The sequence below is a fragment of the Terrapene carolina genome, unplaced genomic scaffold (assembly GCF_002925995.2).
Source record: "Terrapene carolina triunguis isolate 2854851 unplaced genomic scaffold, T_m_triunguis-2.0 Scaffold558, whole genome shotgun sequence".
NCBI lineage: Eukaryota > Metazoa > Chordata > Testudines > Emydidae > Terrapene > Terrapene triunguis.
Genome location: NW_020664909.1, coordinates 2,609,301 through 2,625,562, shown reverse-complemented (window position 1 = coordinate 2,625,562; position 16,262 = coordinate 2,609,301). Strand labels below are relative to the sequence as shown.

The window sequence follows — 16,262 nt, the reverse complement described above, 5'->3', positions numbered from 1 at the left end:
CAGCTCTCAAGATATCATTTCTCAAGTTCATTCCATTGGGATCTTAGTTTTTTTTCCCCCTACTTCAATTCTGATATATTATCCAGTGTGTCTTAAATGGCTATTTAGAGATTAATGCTTCATTGCATCAAAACCTGAAATTTATAGATATTCCAAGAGGGTGAAATTCACCTTCATTCAGAAGGCCTGCCCATTGCTTAAGTTCACTTAGGACTGCAAGCTAGGTCTTTAAATGGGACTCAAGTGGTGGATAGGCATTGGACAGTCCTTTTGCATTAGGATAATTTCACATAGATGTATAAACTAAGCATTGGGTTGTCTCATGTACTTCTTGAGAACTTTATAAGCATATTTGATTGAAGTAGAGATTGGGGAGAAAAGCAAGATACTAAACAGAATATGATTTAAAGTCCACAAGCTGCTAGGACCAGTAAATTCCAGCTTTCTAATGTAATGGGGTATGCGTTTATACACCTACAGTTCTCAATACTGTGTGTAGTGGAAGTCGTTAAAAGTCAACATGTGCCAACCATTGCCACACATAGAGTTACCACAGGTATCTCCTAGTCTAAATATGAAGGAAAACTGTGGTAATCACAGATAGCAGTGAGTAGTAATTATTGGCAAATGCTGGCTTTTTAATGGCAAGCTCTATATTTATTGTATTTGAGCTAAAACTGTCAAAGCTAGTGAGTCTAAACGTGTTTGGTTTGGTTTGTCCCTAGTCCAGGAATAAATATAGCAAGTACCACAAAATGTGGCTTTATGGTATATAATGGCATTTTGAAAGATGTCACCTCATATTTTCTGTAATTTATTTAAATCTTCACACAGTTAAGCATTTTGCTGTTAGACATACACAAAAGAAAAAGCTAGGCAAGTACGCTGAAAGATATCTGTATCAGTGTAATGAAATAGATGATATGTGACCAGAAGAAGACATTTTAGTACTTTCAATTTCTGTCCTGATCAGATGATTAGTGCGCTCTGCTCCTGGGTTCCACCCCACCCCAGAGATAGTTGCCCTTCCATGGAGCTCAATTTAAATTTCTATATAGCTCTTACCTCATGGGAGTGTTCAATTGCTTATTAGTTAATATATATAAAGCTTTTTTATATCTGATCATAAAAGATGCAAGGAATCAACAAAACAGAGCCGGCTCCAGGCACCAGCTCACCAAGCACGTGCTTGGGGCGGCACCTTGGGGCGGGGCGGCGCTCGGGTTTTTATTCATTCATTCATTTAGTTAGTTTGGTTCGTAGGGGCAGCGCTGGAGGGTTTTTTTGTTTGCACGGCGCTCGGGGGGGTGGGGCTATGGGCGGCGCAGCGCTCAGAGGGGGGCAGGGGCTGGTGCGGCGCTTGGATGGGGTGGCTGGTGCGGCGCGGGGATGGGGGCTGGCGCGGCGCTTGGAGGGGGGCAGGGGCTTCGGGCAGCCTGGCGTTTGGAGGGGGCGGGGCTTCGGGCGGCGCTGGGGGCGGGGGCTTGCGCAGCGCTCAGGGGCGGGGATTTCGGCGGCGTGGCGCTGGGGGGGGGTCGGCGGCGCGGCAGTCGCGGGGGGGGTAGGGCGGCGCGGCGCGCGGGGGGGGGGTACGGCGGGGCGGCGCTCTTCTTTTTTGCCTGGGGCGGCAAAAAAGTTAGAGCCGGCCCTGCAACAACAGGTACAATAAAAGTACCTTCCCATTTAAGATAGTATACTACTGTAGTGAATATGAAATCCAGACAGTAAGAAAATACTTTTTAAAATGATCTTGAATAACATTTTTTCCCCTTTTCTCTAATATGCTAGCTCCCATTCTTGGTTGATAAAGCCATGCCATACGAGGTACATATAGAGTTAATTGAAGTTGCTAACTCACCCAAAAGGCACTGCTATGCCTTTTCCTTCTCCATGGATCCTTCTTTAGGAAGCAAACTCTTTAAGAGGCCTCCAGTTTGCCCAACCAGGGCATCAGTGCCTTTCAAAGAAAGTGCTCCATTTGTGAAACTAGTCAAATGGCTCAGTTCTGTATTTGCTCCTTATCTCTTTACAGATATAAGCTAGCGCTGGAATAATACAAAAGCTGCCAGAGTAGTTAATAATTATACCTTATATTTTTATATCACCTTTCTGTGGCTCTCTTGCACTAGGAGGTCAGATTAAAACAAAGAACCTGGTAAGACACTCATCAGGGACATTGAAATGGAAAATTGGGCCTCTCTTATTCTTAACAGCTGAATATCAACTAGTAGAGAGAGCTTTAAGAATGGGAGAAGGCTGGGGTAGAGAAGGAACAAGGAGTGTGCTTCAGGATCCTCTCTGCCTTCAAGGAACTACCTACTCCATGGATTAACAAGAGGGATGAATCCCATGTGTCAGATAGTCCCCTGCCCTCCTAGAACTTTCCACAGGCCACCCCGACGTTTGTGGCATCTGTGTCCAAGCGCACAGTATGTTTGATTGTAATAGTAATTTTCAAAGTTTAAATATGTGTGTATCAGTTAGAAACATTTACAGATAAACATTTCAAGAGTTCTATTCCTTGCTTGCTCTTGGCTCCTGCTGCCTGTTCCTGACTGCTTATTTCTTTCAACTAGCCAAACAAATGGTGCTTCCAGGTGGCATCCTCAGACTCTTCTGGGCTGTACACTCTTTCCATAGTATTACCACTAAGCTGTTCCTTTAACATACAGTTATTTTTACTGGACTGTCCTTTCAAAGGTCCTAACCTTGTGGATGGGGAATTCTCTCCCCAAAATGTTTTCAAATATCCACATGTGGAGAAATTTTCTTTTATGGTAGTTTTAGTTAAGAAATTCTTTCCCTTGTATGTCATGTTGTTTTTAGCCACTGATAATCTTCCACTGCAATGAATATTTGCATTTTTTGGCAAGCGAGGACAGAGGGCTTGTATTTCACAGGTAGCTGTGGGTCTGAGAACCTTCCCTCTAGTGATGACCTCAATGTAATAGACGTAGTGTTTGTATCTGTAGACTGAGGGTCAGATTTTTACTAATACATGCCAAAAGCTAATGCAAGTGAGGAAAAGGCAAGAGTACTCCATCAAAACCCAAGGTTTCACTGGGATTCTAGACTAAATTTGCCAGTAGCTGGAGAGGTGTGGAACCCAAAAATGCTGCCTTTTACTCAGCAACTGGCATAGCCATTTTGTTCCTCAATATACTACGCTGGTCCCATACATGCAGCCAGGTCCAGGGCGCCCTGCTAGGTCTTACTGGAAAGCAGCAGGGTACACTTGGAGAACCACTCCCAACACTGCCAGTTGGGCAACATTTATCTTAGGTGATTCTTCTGTGGCTGTCCGTCCCTCCCTCTGCCTCTCTCCCTCTGTTGGAAGCAGTTTCTGTGTGGTGGTAATTCATTGTCTCTGCACAGTTCACTGATTCCCAGTCACTTGGTATTCTTGTGTGGGCTGAAAACACTGTCATTTGTTCTCTCTGGCTTGTATAACGTATACTCAAATTCACTATGACAGATGCCAGTATACTATTTACAAGAATGTTATTAAATATAATATTTAATATTTCATTATATGAACTAGTTTCACTTGTGGTTTATTTTTTATAATGTATATGAAGAAAAGTGAAAATGATAATGGCATTAAGCAGAAGTTAAGCCATGTTTAGACAAATTATTCAGTGTTCATGAAGAAAAGCTGACCTTTTGTTGTGGCAGAGGTGAAATGGGAGTATAGCAGTAAGCTGAATCTTTGATCGTTATTCTTCTCATAACTAACATCTGGTGAAATGTTAATAGGTTTTCCTGACTCTAGATGCAGTGAAAATGCTACAGTTGGAATAAGTGCATGTGATAAAATAATCTCACAGTAATGCTGTGTTCTTGCTTTGGAGGTAGTTGCTGATAAATAGGGAGGTGACTCAGAAAAATCAGTTAGTTATGGAGCATGAATCTGAATAAACTTCCACTTGCCCAGCTTTCAGCCTCAGTTCATATTCCGGATATTTCATGGTCCCACCCATGTAAACTTCAGTTGACATCCTCTTCAAGCCTCTTTACCACATAAGCCAAAATTCCCTTAGCCTCTGATAGAATTCCTACCATTAATGTAGAGACGTGAAATAAACATCACTTCTGAAACTGGATTTCAGTCCCTACAAGTGATGGTACAAATATTTCATGGTTAATTAGGTAGTTTCTCTGCTAGGCACCAAGCAAAGGAAGGCTAGTGCGAATGAATACTCCTAGCTGGTTTGGGATCATCATTATTCTCTGAGTTTGAAGTGTGATCTTGAGTATTCTGTTGTATGTAGCACTATTCGAATGTACTCATTTCTGTACATTTTAAACAGGAAAAAAACCCAGGGTGTTTGAGTGCTGTGATCTTTTTGCTCTGTTCAGCAGGATCACATATTGCTTACCTATTGGTTAATACAAATTAAATAAAAATTAAAATAAATAAAAATAAAAAAAATAGAAAAAAAGTAGATTTGGATAGAGAAAAAAAGACTGTAAGATGAAATTGAGGTACTTTGTTATTAAGTAATAAATAAACAAATACTTAGCACAATATTATCAACTTAATCTGTGCAGTGCTCATTTTACTCTCCTCACTTGATGGTGTGTGGTACTAAGAAAGGCTGTGTACTGGAAGCAGAAAGATTGAAGTGATGATTGAGTACAGTATATTTTGGCTCTGATTTAAAACTGAAGAAAGCCCAATTGATTGTGCTAGTCTATTTTAAGGCTTTCTTCCTGCCACAGTGAGATCAAGGGATTCATTTCATTGTAATTGTTACAGGACAGGGAAATTTTCTAGGAGAGTAAAACACATACCTGTCATGTGGTAATAGCAGGCAGGCTTCTGTGACTTATGCTGTGCATTCAGCACTGTTTAATTAGCAATGTGAATGTTTATATGAGTGCTAGCCACATATGGTGATATTACGGAGAATGGGAAAGTTGGCTCTATGTTTGTACTTGAATGACAAATAGTTCTAATAGTGTGGGACCAATTTAGTGTGGATGGACCTAATTACTCAGTCCAGGGGTTGACCCTAGAAAACCTCTGTTCCAATAGTAATGACATTATCAGTTAATGCAGTAGATTATGATATGTAGCAAAGCTCTAAGTCTAAAGCAAAAGCAGAATGATTCTTGTCTGTTCCTTCTAGAGCATCCTGCTATGCCAGTATCTTTTAGCTGAGAACTTTTTTGATGCTCCCATCTCCAGCCATCCCAATAAGAAAACCATGGATTTATTAAGTGGGCTGCTCCAACCGCCCCGCAAACTGCTCCACTCTGCCAGCTGCTTAGCAATATATCTTCAGGCTCCCCCACTAGTTAACACAGCACTCAGTGATCTCAGCTCAGCAATTTTAGCTCTTTTAGTGATTTCAGCTCTTAGTGATTTCAGCTTGTAGTAGGGGAGCCCCAGTGCTGGTGCACTATTGGCCCAAAGTGAATTCAGCAGCAATCTCTAGCTAGACTCCTAATGGAAGCAAAATTAGCTCTGCTATTCAACAGTGGGGGGGGGGGGTAGTGCAATTGGTGTTCCAGGCCCTCAAAAGGGGCCCCATATCATCAGGTACACATACCTGTCCCCAACCTCTCTCAATTCACTGGGTTTTGTAACCCATGCCCCTTGTCTAGCGAGTGCTACTTAGTTAATGGTGAGTCCCTCTGTCATACAACAGTTCCACTGGCCTAGATTCACAGAATCAGGGTAACAACACTTTATTCTTCCTGCCCCAATAACAGAGAAACTGGGGATCCCACACCAGCCAAAGTAACCACTTTCAGTTGTTGTTGTCCCAGGCTAGGCGGGTGGGTGTGCCTATGCAAACAAGATCAGCCCCTGAAGTTCTTTTCCACCCTTGCCATAATTCACCACCAGATGTCAGGGTAGAGCTCATCCTGATTCTGCTTACATCAACATCAGAGCCAATGATAAAGATTTCCTCTTAAACTTCAATTCCAGTATGAAGATTAATCCTTTACCCTCCAAGAAACCCCCAACAGCGATGTTATCACTCAGACTTTAATAGAACACTCTTAATAAGAATAATTTTAAGAATTCTTATTTACCAAAAATTACAGGTGACAATCTGAGTCTCAAGACACAGATCATACTTTCTTAAATGTCTTTTATAAAACAATAATGTCTTTTATAAAACATAAGTTGTTTAAACCTGGGGACCGTCTCTTTCTAGCACCTTGCACATGGGGTCTTTTGGTGCTCAAACATACATGCAAGCACACAGTCACAGTTTCACAACTTAAATAAATAGAAAAGGCCTGGACATCTCCAAGCTACTAAAAAGAAGACCAAAAAAAAAAAAAGAGGGTGTGTATGTGAAAAGTATGATACTTAAGATGATAAGCTCTTGCAGTCGTCTTGACTTTTGCAGAGTAGGAGGTGGAAATTCAGGCAAAGATCCAGACTAGGATATTCTACTGCAGTCTCGCACTTCCTTTAATGGATCTTCGGGGTGCAGGGGAGACGAAGCTGGAGAGGCTTGATTGTTGATGCTGTGATCTCCTTTCCTCAAGATAATCAGTCTGGGAGATTCTGGTCTGGAATGTCACTCTTCCACTGCCACATCTCCAGAATACTGGACATTCCAGGCCTTCCACGGATGGCATGGGACTGCCCTTGCCAGCATGACTTCTCACACATGGTGTGTGCAAGGTCACACTGCATGGGGGAAGCCATATTGAAGAGTGCATCCCTCGGATGCAGTGTGTGTGACAATGCTTGCAGAGGTAGACTGGCATGCTCTTCAAAATGGCATCCCTTGCCTGATACTGGACAAAACCATGACTGGTTTTGCCTCAGTACTGGAAGAGGGGCAAACCTTCTACCTCAGATGGCTTATTGATCCGAAAGGCCTTTGGGCGGTGCCTTCATGTTCTGTGTACTGCACCTTTAAATTTCTAAGAAATCTGCCTGATTTCAGAGACTGCAGTCACTTTGTTTTCAGAGAAGCTGCCACCTGTTCAGAGAAAATACATACTGTGCTCTCTCAGGAGGCTTTGTTTGGGTCTGTGCAGGGATTTCCCTACACCCCCCCCCTGAATTTCCCCAACACCCCTCCCAGTTTTGTGAACTAGTTACATGCAGTGTTGCCAATTTAGTGATTGTTTTGAAATTTGAATTGAAATTGAAACATTAATACGCTCTTTAAAAGCGTATAAAGTGTATGATAAAAATATAATAGATTTTAAAAGTATGAACATAGACTAGCTTCCTTATACAGCTGTTTTTATGATATTGGCCAACCTAATAATTTCAAATTATGATTTGTAAGCAAAGTCTAAATGAGCTCTCCCTGACAGCTAGTGATGAGCTGGGGGCTGGGGGGAAAAGGCTTCAGGACCAGATTGTATTTACATTCGCACCTAATCTACATAGGTATCCAGCAAACAGAGCTGTGTTGCCCAAGTGATAGATTCTGTCTGGGGTTGGGTTACAAATCACTTGAATGCAGGCTGGGAGGGGGTGGTAATGAAATGTTGTTCTTATTGTATGAGTAAAGGGCAGTAGAACTGTACTTAGCCTGTGCTGATTGTGGGCATCAAGCGAGAGGGTGGGGACAGGTGTTTTGCTTGATGGTCTGCCTGAGTCTCAAGTACTATTTGACCTGCCCCTCTACACTGTTTAAAGACAGAACTGATTAGGCTCCATAGATAGTCTTTTGTTTTGTTAAGTGACCACTACATCTGAAATCACTGATAATCACTGTGGAAGAGATGGCCCAGTCTGCATTAGCAGTGAGGTTCCCCCACTGAGAACTCAGCTGAAATCACTGACAGCTGCATGGAACCTCAAGAGACCACCTCGCAGAAGTCACAGTGGCAGGTGGCAGCAGAAGGTGACGGCGCAGGGCCATTGGCAACAGAGCGATGGAGTGAACAGTGGCACAATGAACAATGGTGGCACAATGAACAACAGTGGCCAGAGCGAACAGTAAGCAGCTGGAGGAATGAGCGAGGTGCCTTCTTGCCCCCAACCTGGGAGGTGAACTCATGTGAAAGCACCTCTGAACTCTGAGTCTCCACTGACAAAGGACAACACGGTGAATGTTAATGAGGCTGTTAAGAATGCTGGAGACACAACACCATTCATGTGAACAAACATGGCTGTGGCATCATACGTTGTATTTAAGCAAGAGATACCACACACTACAAACTGGAGGCCAATGTTAAGTGCATTGTCACTTGTTCATCCTGAAATTGAACACTGGTTCTGAACAAGACCAGCAAATGCTCACTATCTTTCTACAAGAAACTCAACTGGCTGGCTAAAAGACTCAACAGTTGAAAACGTGAAGAACTTTCTCACCACATTCAAAAAAATTTCATACATGACTGATGAATGCACCGATGCAAATGGGTGTCAAGTATTAAGTCATTGTGTACATTATCTTGATGTCAGTGGTAGGCCAGTAGATGCATTTCTAGATGTTCAAGTTATAAAAGACACATCGGCTGTATCTCTGACAACCCACATCTTAGAAGAGTTAAATGCTTGTCAATTAGACCCCAAACAAATGGCTGCTTGTGCATTTGATGGAGCTGCAAACTTCTCTGGAAGACATGGTGGAGTAAAAGCTTTGCTCAGAGAAAAGTGTAACCCTAATCTCTCCTGAACACACGGCAGAGGCCATCTACTCCAACTAGCGCTAGTACGAACTACAGACTCTTCAAAAGACATTAAAAAAGCTAAGAATGTAATGTCTTCATTATATTCTTTTTTCAGCAAGAGTCCAAAAAGACGGAATATCTTGGAAAATATAGAAGATACACTGGGACTGAAGTTCAAATTAGTCCAACCTGAGAAACCCCTCTGGCTTTCTCATGAGCAATCCTTGGCTGTTGTCTTAAAATTGCTCCAGCCGTTATTACTGGCTTTGGAAAGTATCTACTAAGATGGGACAGATCTAAGTAGTGAGGCTGGTGGATTTCTTTTGCTACTACATTCAGAGAAGACTATTGTCATTCTCTCTCTTGTAAGTCTACTGTTGAAACCACTTGGGTCATTAAACAATGCCATCCAGGCATCTGCTACAACAGTAGTAGATCTTTGTCCAACAATAGAAGCTACATTTGGATCAATCAGAGTGCTTCTTCCAGTACGTTTTCAATGGATAGCTAAGACTTCAGTCCAGAAGTTGACTTCTAGATTCTACTCAACCTCTACGTAGCTTTTATAGATCCCGGTCCTATAAAACACAGACTGTTGAATGGAGTGAGGCACTACCAGCAATGGGGCTGCCATGTGCTCAGGACAGAATAGAGAATTTAAACACAGAGTGGAATATCATACGACGGATGAATGAAGATTTGACTTCAACTTCTTTTTTATCATCGCTAGTGGCTCGACCCAATCTTTATGCGGTTTCCTGGGATGAAAGAAGTAGGAATTCATCTCTTACTACTCCCAGTAACAACAGCTACAGTTGAGCATTCTTTTTCATCATTGAATAGAATTTTGTGTTCTGAAAGAAGTCACCTTCTGCCTGATCATGTGAATGAACTAATGAGCATATGAATTGAAGGAATGGAAGTACCAGACAAACGAGAAGCCACCAAAGATGAAGGCATTGCATTCAAGAAGTTGATTAACAGAGTTGTGCAAAATTATAACAAGAAACTAAGAAGGATGTAGATGTAGTGCTTCATAGAAGGCTTGAGTAGCCGACTTTAATTTGTGTGATTTTAAAACATGAGTTAAATCTAATAAAATAGTCATTGAACATTTTTCAGTTTTTACTATGGTGCCAAACAGCTCACCTTCACCCTCGCGGTCTCACCCCTCATCGGCCCTGACACACACACACCCTGTAAATTCGAACATCCACCCCTAATTTCAATTCCTGGGAAAACACTGGGTCTGTGCTTTTTCCAGAATCTAAAATACATCATTCAGGCTGAAAGCACATGGTTGTCCTTTTAGTGGAAGGAGAAATAGAGTGTTGCAAACTCTTGCAATATTATTGCAAGTCTGGCAATATTTGTGTTTTGGTTTTTTTCCCCCTTGACTCTCCAGCCCCTGGAGGGAAGTGATTTCATGAGAATCTCTGCTTTCATTTTTTTAAAGTAAGTTTTTATCCACCATGATTGCAGATAATCTTTGAAAATGTGCCTTGAGTACAGCCCAAGGGCTCAGAAACCAAAAGGTAAATAAAAATCCAAAATGTATTTTTAAGCCAATCTCATAATTTTGGGAGAGGGGCCTAACACATTTCTGAACATGGGGATTGGAATTAATGGAAATATAACAAGCATAACAATGAAGTGTGAACTGAAATGGTAAGTACTGAGAACTGAAACACTACCTCCGCTACATCCCACCATGATAGAAACATACTGATAGTCTATAAAATTTCTCGTTCTGTTATGAAGGTCATAATATGACAATAACTTGATGTTCTGTGCTGCTATAAATTAAATTGTTGTATGGATATTCAAGATGTTTCTCATTTTCTGTTCTGTTCCCCTGGAAAGACTAAAATAACGTTTTAAAAAAATCTCCTGGTATTTTGGCCAATATAAGCATGTTAGTTCTGATGTCCAGGCCTAATACTGACTACAAAATTACATTTTGTTTACATTAATAAAAAAACACAAACAAACAAAGAACCTCAACAACAACAACTGACTGTAATTTCAACTGGGTGTAGTTATTATTTTCCCCAAACAGTTGTGTAGTTTTCCCGTGCATTGTTAAAGAAATATAATGAACTTAAAAATCACACTTATGTACTTCTGTTGGAAATTTTTCGGGTATGGTTGTTACAGGTGATACCTAGAATTATTGAAAATAAAGGATTTAGTTTTAGTTTATTTTATGCATTTCACAGCAGTTAGTATGTAATGAGTTTTAGGGCATGTCTACACTGGAGCTGGGAGCACGTCTTTCAGCCTGGGTAGACTTGCGTTAGGTCTGGTTGAGCTAGCTTGCCAAAATAGCAGTGTGGCCATTGCAGCATGGGAGGCAGCACAGGATAGCCACCCGAGTACGGACCCTGGGGGTCTGTTGGGCTTATACTTGGGCAGCTAGCCCATGTCACCACAGCCATACTGCTATTTTTCACATAGCTAGCTCAAGCAGCGATAACGCATGTCTGTCTACCCAGGCTGGGAGGCACGCTCATAGGTGCTGTGTAGACAAAATCCCAGTGTTGTTCGTGTGAGTCTTTCAAACAGCAACAAAAGAGAAAGAGCATTTAAAAGAAAAATGTGAGTGTAAAACCCACAAAAGTTGGCAGGGGCTCAAAGGCAAGTGCAGTCCCTGAAATGACATTTAGTTTGCTTTTTGAAATGACTAGTTTTCAGGGAGACTGCCCCTTTAAATAGCTGTTGCCTATTACTAATGTGTTGAGCTCCCTTGTATTCTGATATTCTCTTAGTGAATGAGAAGATAACTCCTCACCTCTTCTTTTTCTTTCTCCCCCAGTTAAAAGACAAAACCTGAAAGTCCAGATCAACGCAACTGATGATACTATTTGCATGAAATACCTTCGGCTAAGTCCAGACACCAAACTCCAAGGCTTCATCCTGGGATATGGAAGCAGCTTCTTCTCTAACCAGTATATCCCTTTGCCTTCAGAAGGAAAATCCTATGTAACGGAAGTTGGTAAGGCATTATGGTTTTGAGTGCTACTTTTGGTCAATGGACAGGGGATTGGAATTAAAAGAATGGGAATCGGGTTTGTGGGGGGGTTTTGTTGGTTTTTTTTTTTTTAGTTAGGGTGGAGTGAGTTGTGTGTTGTTTGTTTTTGTGTTCAGGGATTTGTGCAAAGTTTTCAGATGGCAGAGGAATTGGGAGATCATTTAAGGAAAACAGGTATTTCTGGTTCTGGAAAATTTTGACGTTGGTTAGCTATTTGGTTTACATTTTTTTTTTTTAAACTGCTGAAATTTTTTTTTCTGATATTGGCTGTATGCATGGATTAGATAAGGTTATTTTGGATACAATTGCAGTCACCAGAGACAGGCTAAGGTACCAGGGAGTCAGGTGCCAGTCAGGCCTTAGGCCCCTGTTATAGGGTTCAGAGACTCACAATGACAGCTAAAGTGCGCCATATGAATTCTAACTCAGGAGTATAAAAGCTATCTCCCCTAAAGCTACCATCTGAGGAGGTAATGCAAAAAGAAACCCTAAGAACAGCTTGGGAGTGAACTTGAAAATTAAGGTTTATATTTGTAAATACAGTACTATCATAAGGCTTGATTACTTAAATTGTAAATAAAGTCCAAACCCCAAGGAGAGGGATGAGTTTGGACAATAAGCTGTGTGTGTGTGAGAGATGTGGTAAGAATGGGAGTCTAGTCATTAACAGGGCCCTCAAATGTTAAATATACAACATTGCTTATTAACAAATTGTTTGTTCATTCTTAACTAAAGATGAGACTGAACCATAAAATTCTGATGTGAAGACAAGTTTTAACAATGTTAGGGGGATTTCTAGCATTCTGATTTGGAGCCATTTGGTTACTTGTTAATCATGTGTTGTTCAGGGCTATGGTTGGATATCACAATGTGAGACCTAAAGGTGGCTTACAATGTAAAAAAGTGAAATGAAAATGTATACCGCCTTCTCCCAAAGTAATACTATATCTTGGCTATAACTGGCTGATTTTTAACATGCACATAAATAAGCAGTATTAAGTTAGAGTGGTAATATGCTCTTCCAAATGATATTTTATAATTGTAATAATTCATAATATCAACACAAACAAAATCTTCATTTTCCTGTGGGCTCCAAACCTCCAAAGGAGTAAACTGTTTATATGCATAGATGGCAGCTATCCTATTTATTTGGGAGCTGCCCAAAGACCTAAAAACATTGTCTGTCTTCTGTTCCATGGCCTCAGTGCACTGCAATGGGGGTGATATTGTCATTGAAGTTAGGCAAATTTAAACAAGAAATAAAATGTCCATTTTTAACAGTGAGGGTAGTTAACCATTGCAACAGCTTAGCTAGGCATGTGGCAAATTCTCCATCACTTGGAGCATTTAAAACACGATTGGATGGCTTTCCAAAAGATTTGTTCTAGTTCATCTGCAAATTATTGGACTGTAGCAGGAATTACTGGATGAAGTTCTATGGCTTGTGTTTATGCAGCTCAGATTAGATCAAGTATGTCCAACCTGGCTCTGGCTGCTCTAATGTCAACGTTGTGGTGAGGCTCTGGGAGTGAGGCTAGGAGAGCATGCTGACTAATGTTGCCTTGAGTCGGAAAATAATTAAAATATTTATTTGTGGCCATTTGACCTTTCTGAATGATGTTCAACCCTCTGGTTGAAAAATTTGGACACCAGTGGACTAGGTGATCATAATAGTCCTTTCTGTTCTTGAAATCTGCCCCGTCACTGTAGTATCAGAATACTTGGTGGTGTATGTTTATGGGAAAAAGGTATAACTGTACTGAAATTCTTAAAGTGCCCCTGCTAATGTGGTTCTGGGTGCTTACTGCGATTTCATAATAAAACAGAAGAAGGGGGGGGAAAGAACAGAGGGAGTTACAGGGATAACAGTAACCCCTTAGGGTGGGGATGTGCATGGCAGGGAGGGGAATGCTATAGGCTTTTTTTTGTTTTGTTTTGTTTTTAAGTAAGGAGATTGGGGGGCCAACTGGATTTTGAAGGGTGTGAATTCCTTCCTCTCGGGGCCACTGCAGCAAAGACATGATTGTTGTATAGCTGGAAATCAAACTCCTGAGATCTCTTTCTAATTCCATCAGTGATTTAGAGTTTGAGTTCAGGAAAGTCACTTACACAGCTCCACCGAAGTCACAGAGTTTAACAAGTCTGAATTAGACTCTTTGTATAATGTCTGCAACTGGGGTATAATGCCTTCTATAATTAACTTTCAGGAGTGCTGAGGCTTAATTGATGTTTGTAAAGTACTGAGGTCCTTGGGTGAAAATAGCAATGCAGCCTTCTGTAGTTCTCCTAATTTTTTTCCATTTAATAGGAATGATGCTACCCAGTGGTGTGTAAAATCATATGAAGCCATGGACTCTGTCAAAGGTGGACTTCAGCTGGGACAGATTGCATTTAGTAGTTGTATTTTCTGTAGCTTTAATGTGTAAGGTTAGTGGCTTATAGCGAGATGAAGCTCTCTGAGCACCGCTTACCAGAGTGGTGCAGTAAATCAGAGTATCCAGCAGTATCCTAGAATTCCATAGAAGCTGTTGCTATTACACAAGCAAGATCCTGCTCCAGTGAAGATTAAAAAAAGATGATAAAACCATTGACATTTATAGCGTGGAATGAAATGTGCTATATGGTCTCGTATATTAGACACAACAAAGCACCAAGTCAATTACCTTCTCAGTGGGTTTTGTTATGCCAAAGTACTGGGGAGGACCTTTCGTTTAAAAACCCCCCCACACATTTCATTGACAGATTCAAGCTCTCTACATTGTAATATAATCCGGTGAGACAACTTCTTAATGGCAACGCACCACTTAAAAGTGAAGGGAAATAAATATGATAAATATAATTGTGTCATGTAACTGAAATGTAAAATACAATATGCTGTCATTTTAAACACTAGCATCTGTGACTTTAGGCAAACAGCTTTCTTACACAGAGCAAGAAAGAAACCAGCTGCAGAATTTGCTATAGGCTATTGGTGTACTCCTCAGGTCCACAGTATTTACTGATTGCATTTAAAGATAACAATTACAGTAAATCTGTTAACTCAGGGGCATTTCAGGTTAAAAAGATTAAGAGTTATTTTACATGCCCTATGGAAATGTTTATTTGAATGCAAAAAGTATTCTATACTGCATTAAAATGGAACACCAGGTTGCAAATTTCCACATAAGTATATAGCATTATCTTAAGGGTAGATCCTAAGTTGTATTTATCTCACGCTCAGTGCAACTTGAGTGGGAGGTGGGAGGGAAAGGAGACAAAGGTGGCAGCAAACAGCCCCTTGATTCTTAGGCTAGCTGCTGTCATAAGTTAGAGCAGCCACAGGGCTGCTATTATGCTGGCTGGAAGGGTCCTCTGGGGACTGTTCTGCCAGTTGGAAAGTGCACTCAGAACACTCCATGTGAGGAAGGTCGGGAGAGCAGGTAGCTGTGGGCATTCTAACCTGAGTGGGCTGTCCCACCATCAGGTAAAACTTGCATCCACAATGGCATGAGAAGTGGTGGGTGTTGGCTTGCACAGCTGAGGTTTTTCTGTAATTTACTAAACTTGAGCAGTTGTTGAAAGGTACGAGATCCACTGTGCTAAGAGAGAATCAGGCATGGGACTATTTGAACTTTCATTCTTATCTCTTAACTCCAGATTGGTCTACATGGGACAAAGTCATCCCAGTCCTTCAGGCCTCGTGTGGCTCCTGTGGCATCTTAAAAATAAGTGGATAAATCCAGAGCAGTTCAGTCAGTGCCCAGTGTCACTTCTGCAGCCTTCCTGAGCACCAGCTCATGGAATAGGATTCACTCGTGAATAGACTATGCCACGTGGTAGCAAAATTTGCCAGGACACTAATTCACTGAGTCCTGACTACTGTTTATGCTTAAGCAACTGAACATAGGGGCTATAATGGTAAGTGTTAAACAGCCTTAATAATAGGGGTTGCTATCAGTGTCTTTTGTAATTATTTTTTTTATATAATAGTGCATAGAGACACAAGGAGAGATCAGGGCTCCATTATGGTTGGCACTGGACAGTGCCTCTCCTAAAGAGCTTACAGGCTACACAGATGAGAGACACAAAGCTTCGCAGAGAAGTAGTATTACTATCCCAGTTTTACAGCTGGGAAACTAAGGCACACAAAAAATTGAGTGGCTTACTAAAAGCCACACAGGAAGCCTGTTCAGAGCTGGAATTGAGCCTAGATCTGTAGCAGATCCACAAACTGAACTTAGATAAATTCTGATGCTTCATGGAGATTGTAGGAAAACTGCAGTGAGTTGTTGATATAAAAGAGAATATGAAAAGAATGGTTAGTCAGACTAGAATCTTGTCTTGTTTGCTGTTCCCAAACATAAAGGTAGTGAAGTCCTCATTTGTTTGAAAACACTTCATTATTGATCATAGGCCATGTCTACAACAGAAACTTTTGCCGGTATAGCACTATTAGTTAGGGACTTGATAGCTTATGACACGTGGATACTACCAGAAGCCACTGTATTGATGTAATTATATTGGCATAAAAGTGCTTTTGCTGGTATTGTGCTCGCTGAACCGGTATAAACTAAAGCAACAAATATCAGAGGGGTAGCCGTGTTAGTCTGAATCTGTAAAAAGCAACAGAGGGTCCTGTGGCACCTTT

At 41.1% G+C, this 16,262-nt stretch overlaps 1 protein-coding gene across 1 annotated transcript in view; it reads left to right on the top strand.

Moving 5' to 3' along the window:
• The window catches only part of ABI3BP (ABI family member 3 binding protein), a 292,470-nt gene that overhangs the window by 38,289 nt on the left and 237,919 nt on the right, over nt 1–16,262 (top strand). Inside the window, exon 2 of the mRNA XM_029913250.1 lies at nt 11,420–11,599. Within this exon, the coding sequence (XP_029769110.1) occupies nt 11,420–11,599 (180 nt within the window). The remainder of the gene's footprint in view (nt 1–11,419; nt 11,600–16,262) is intronic.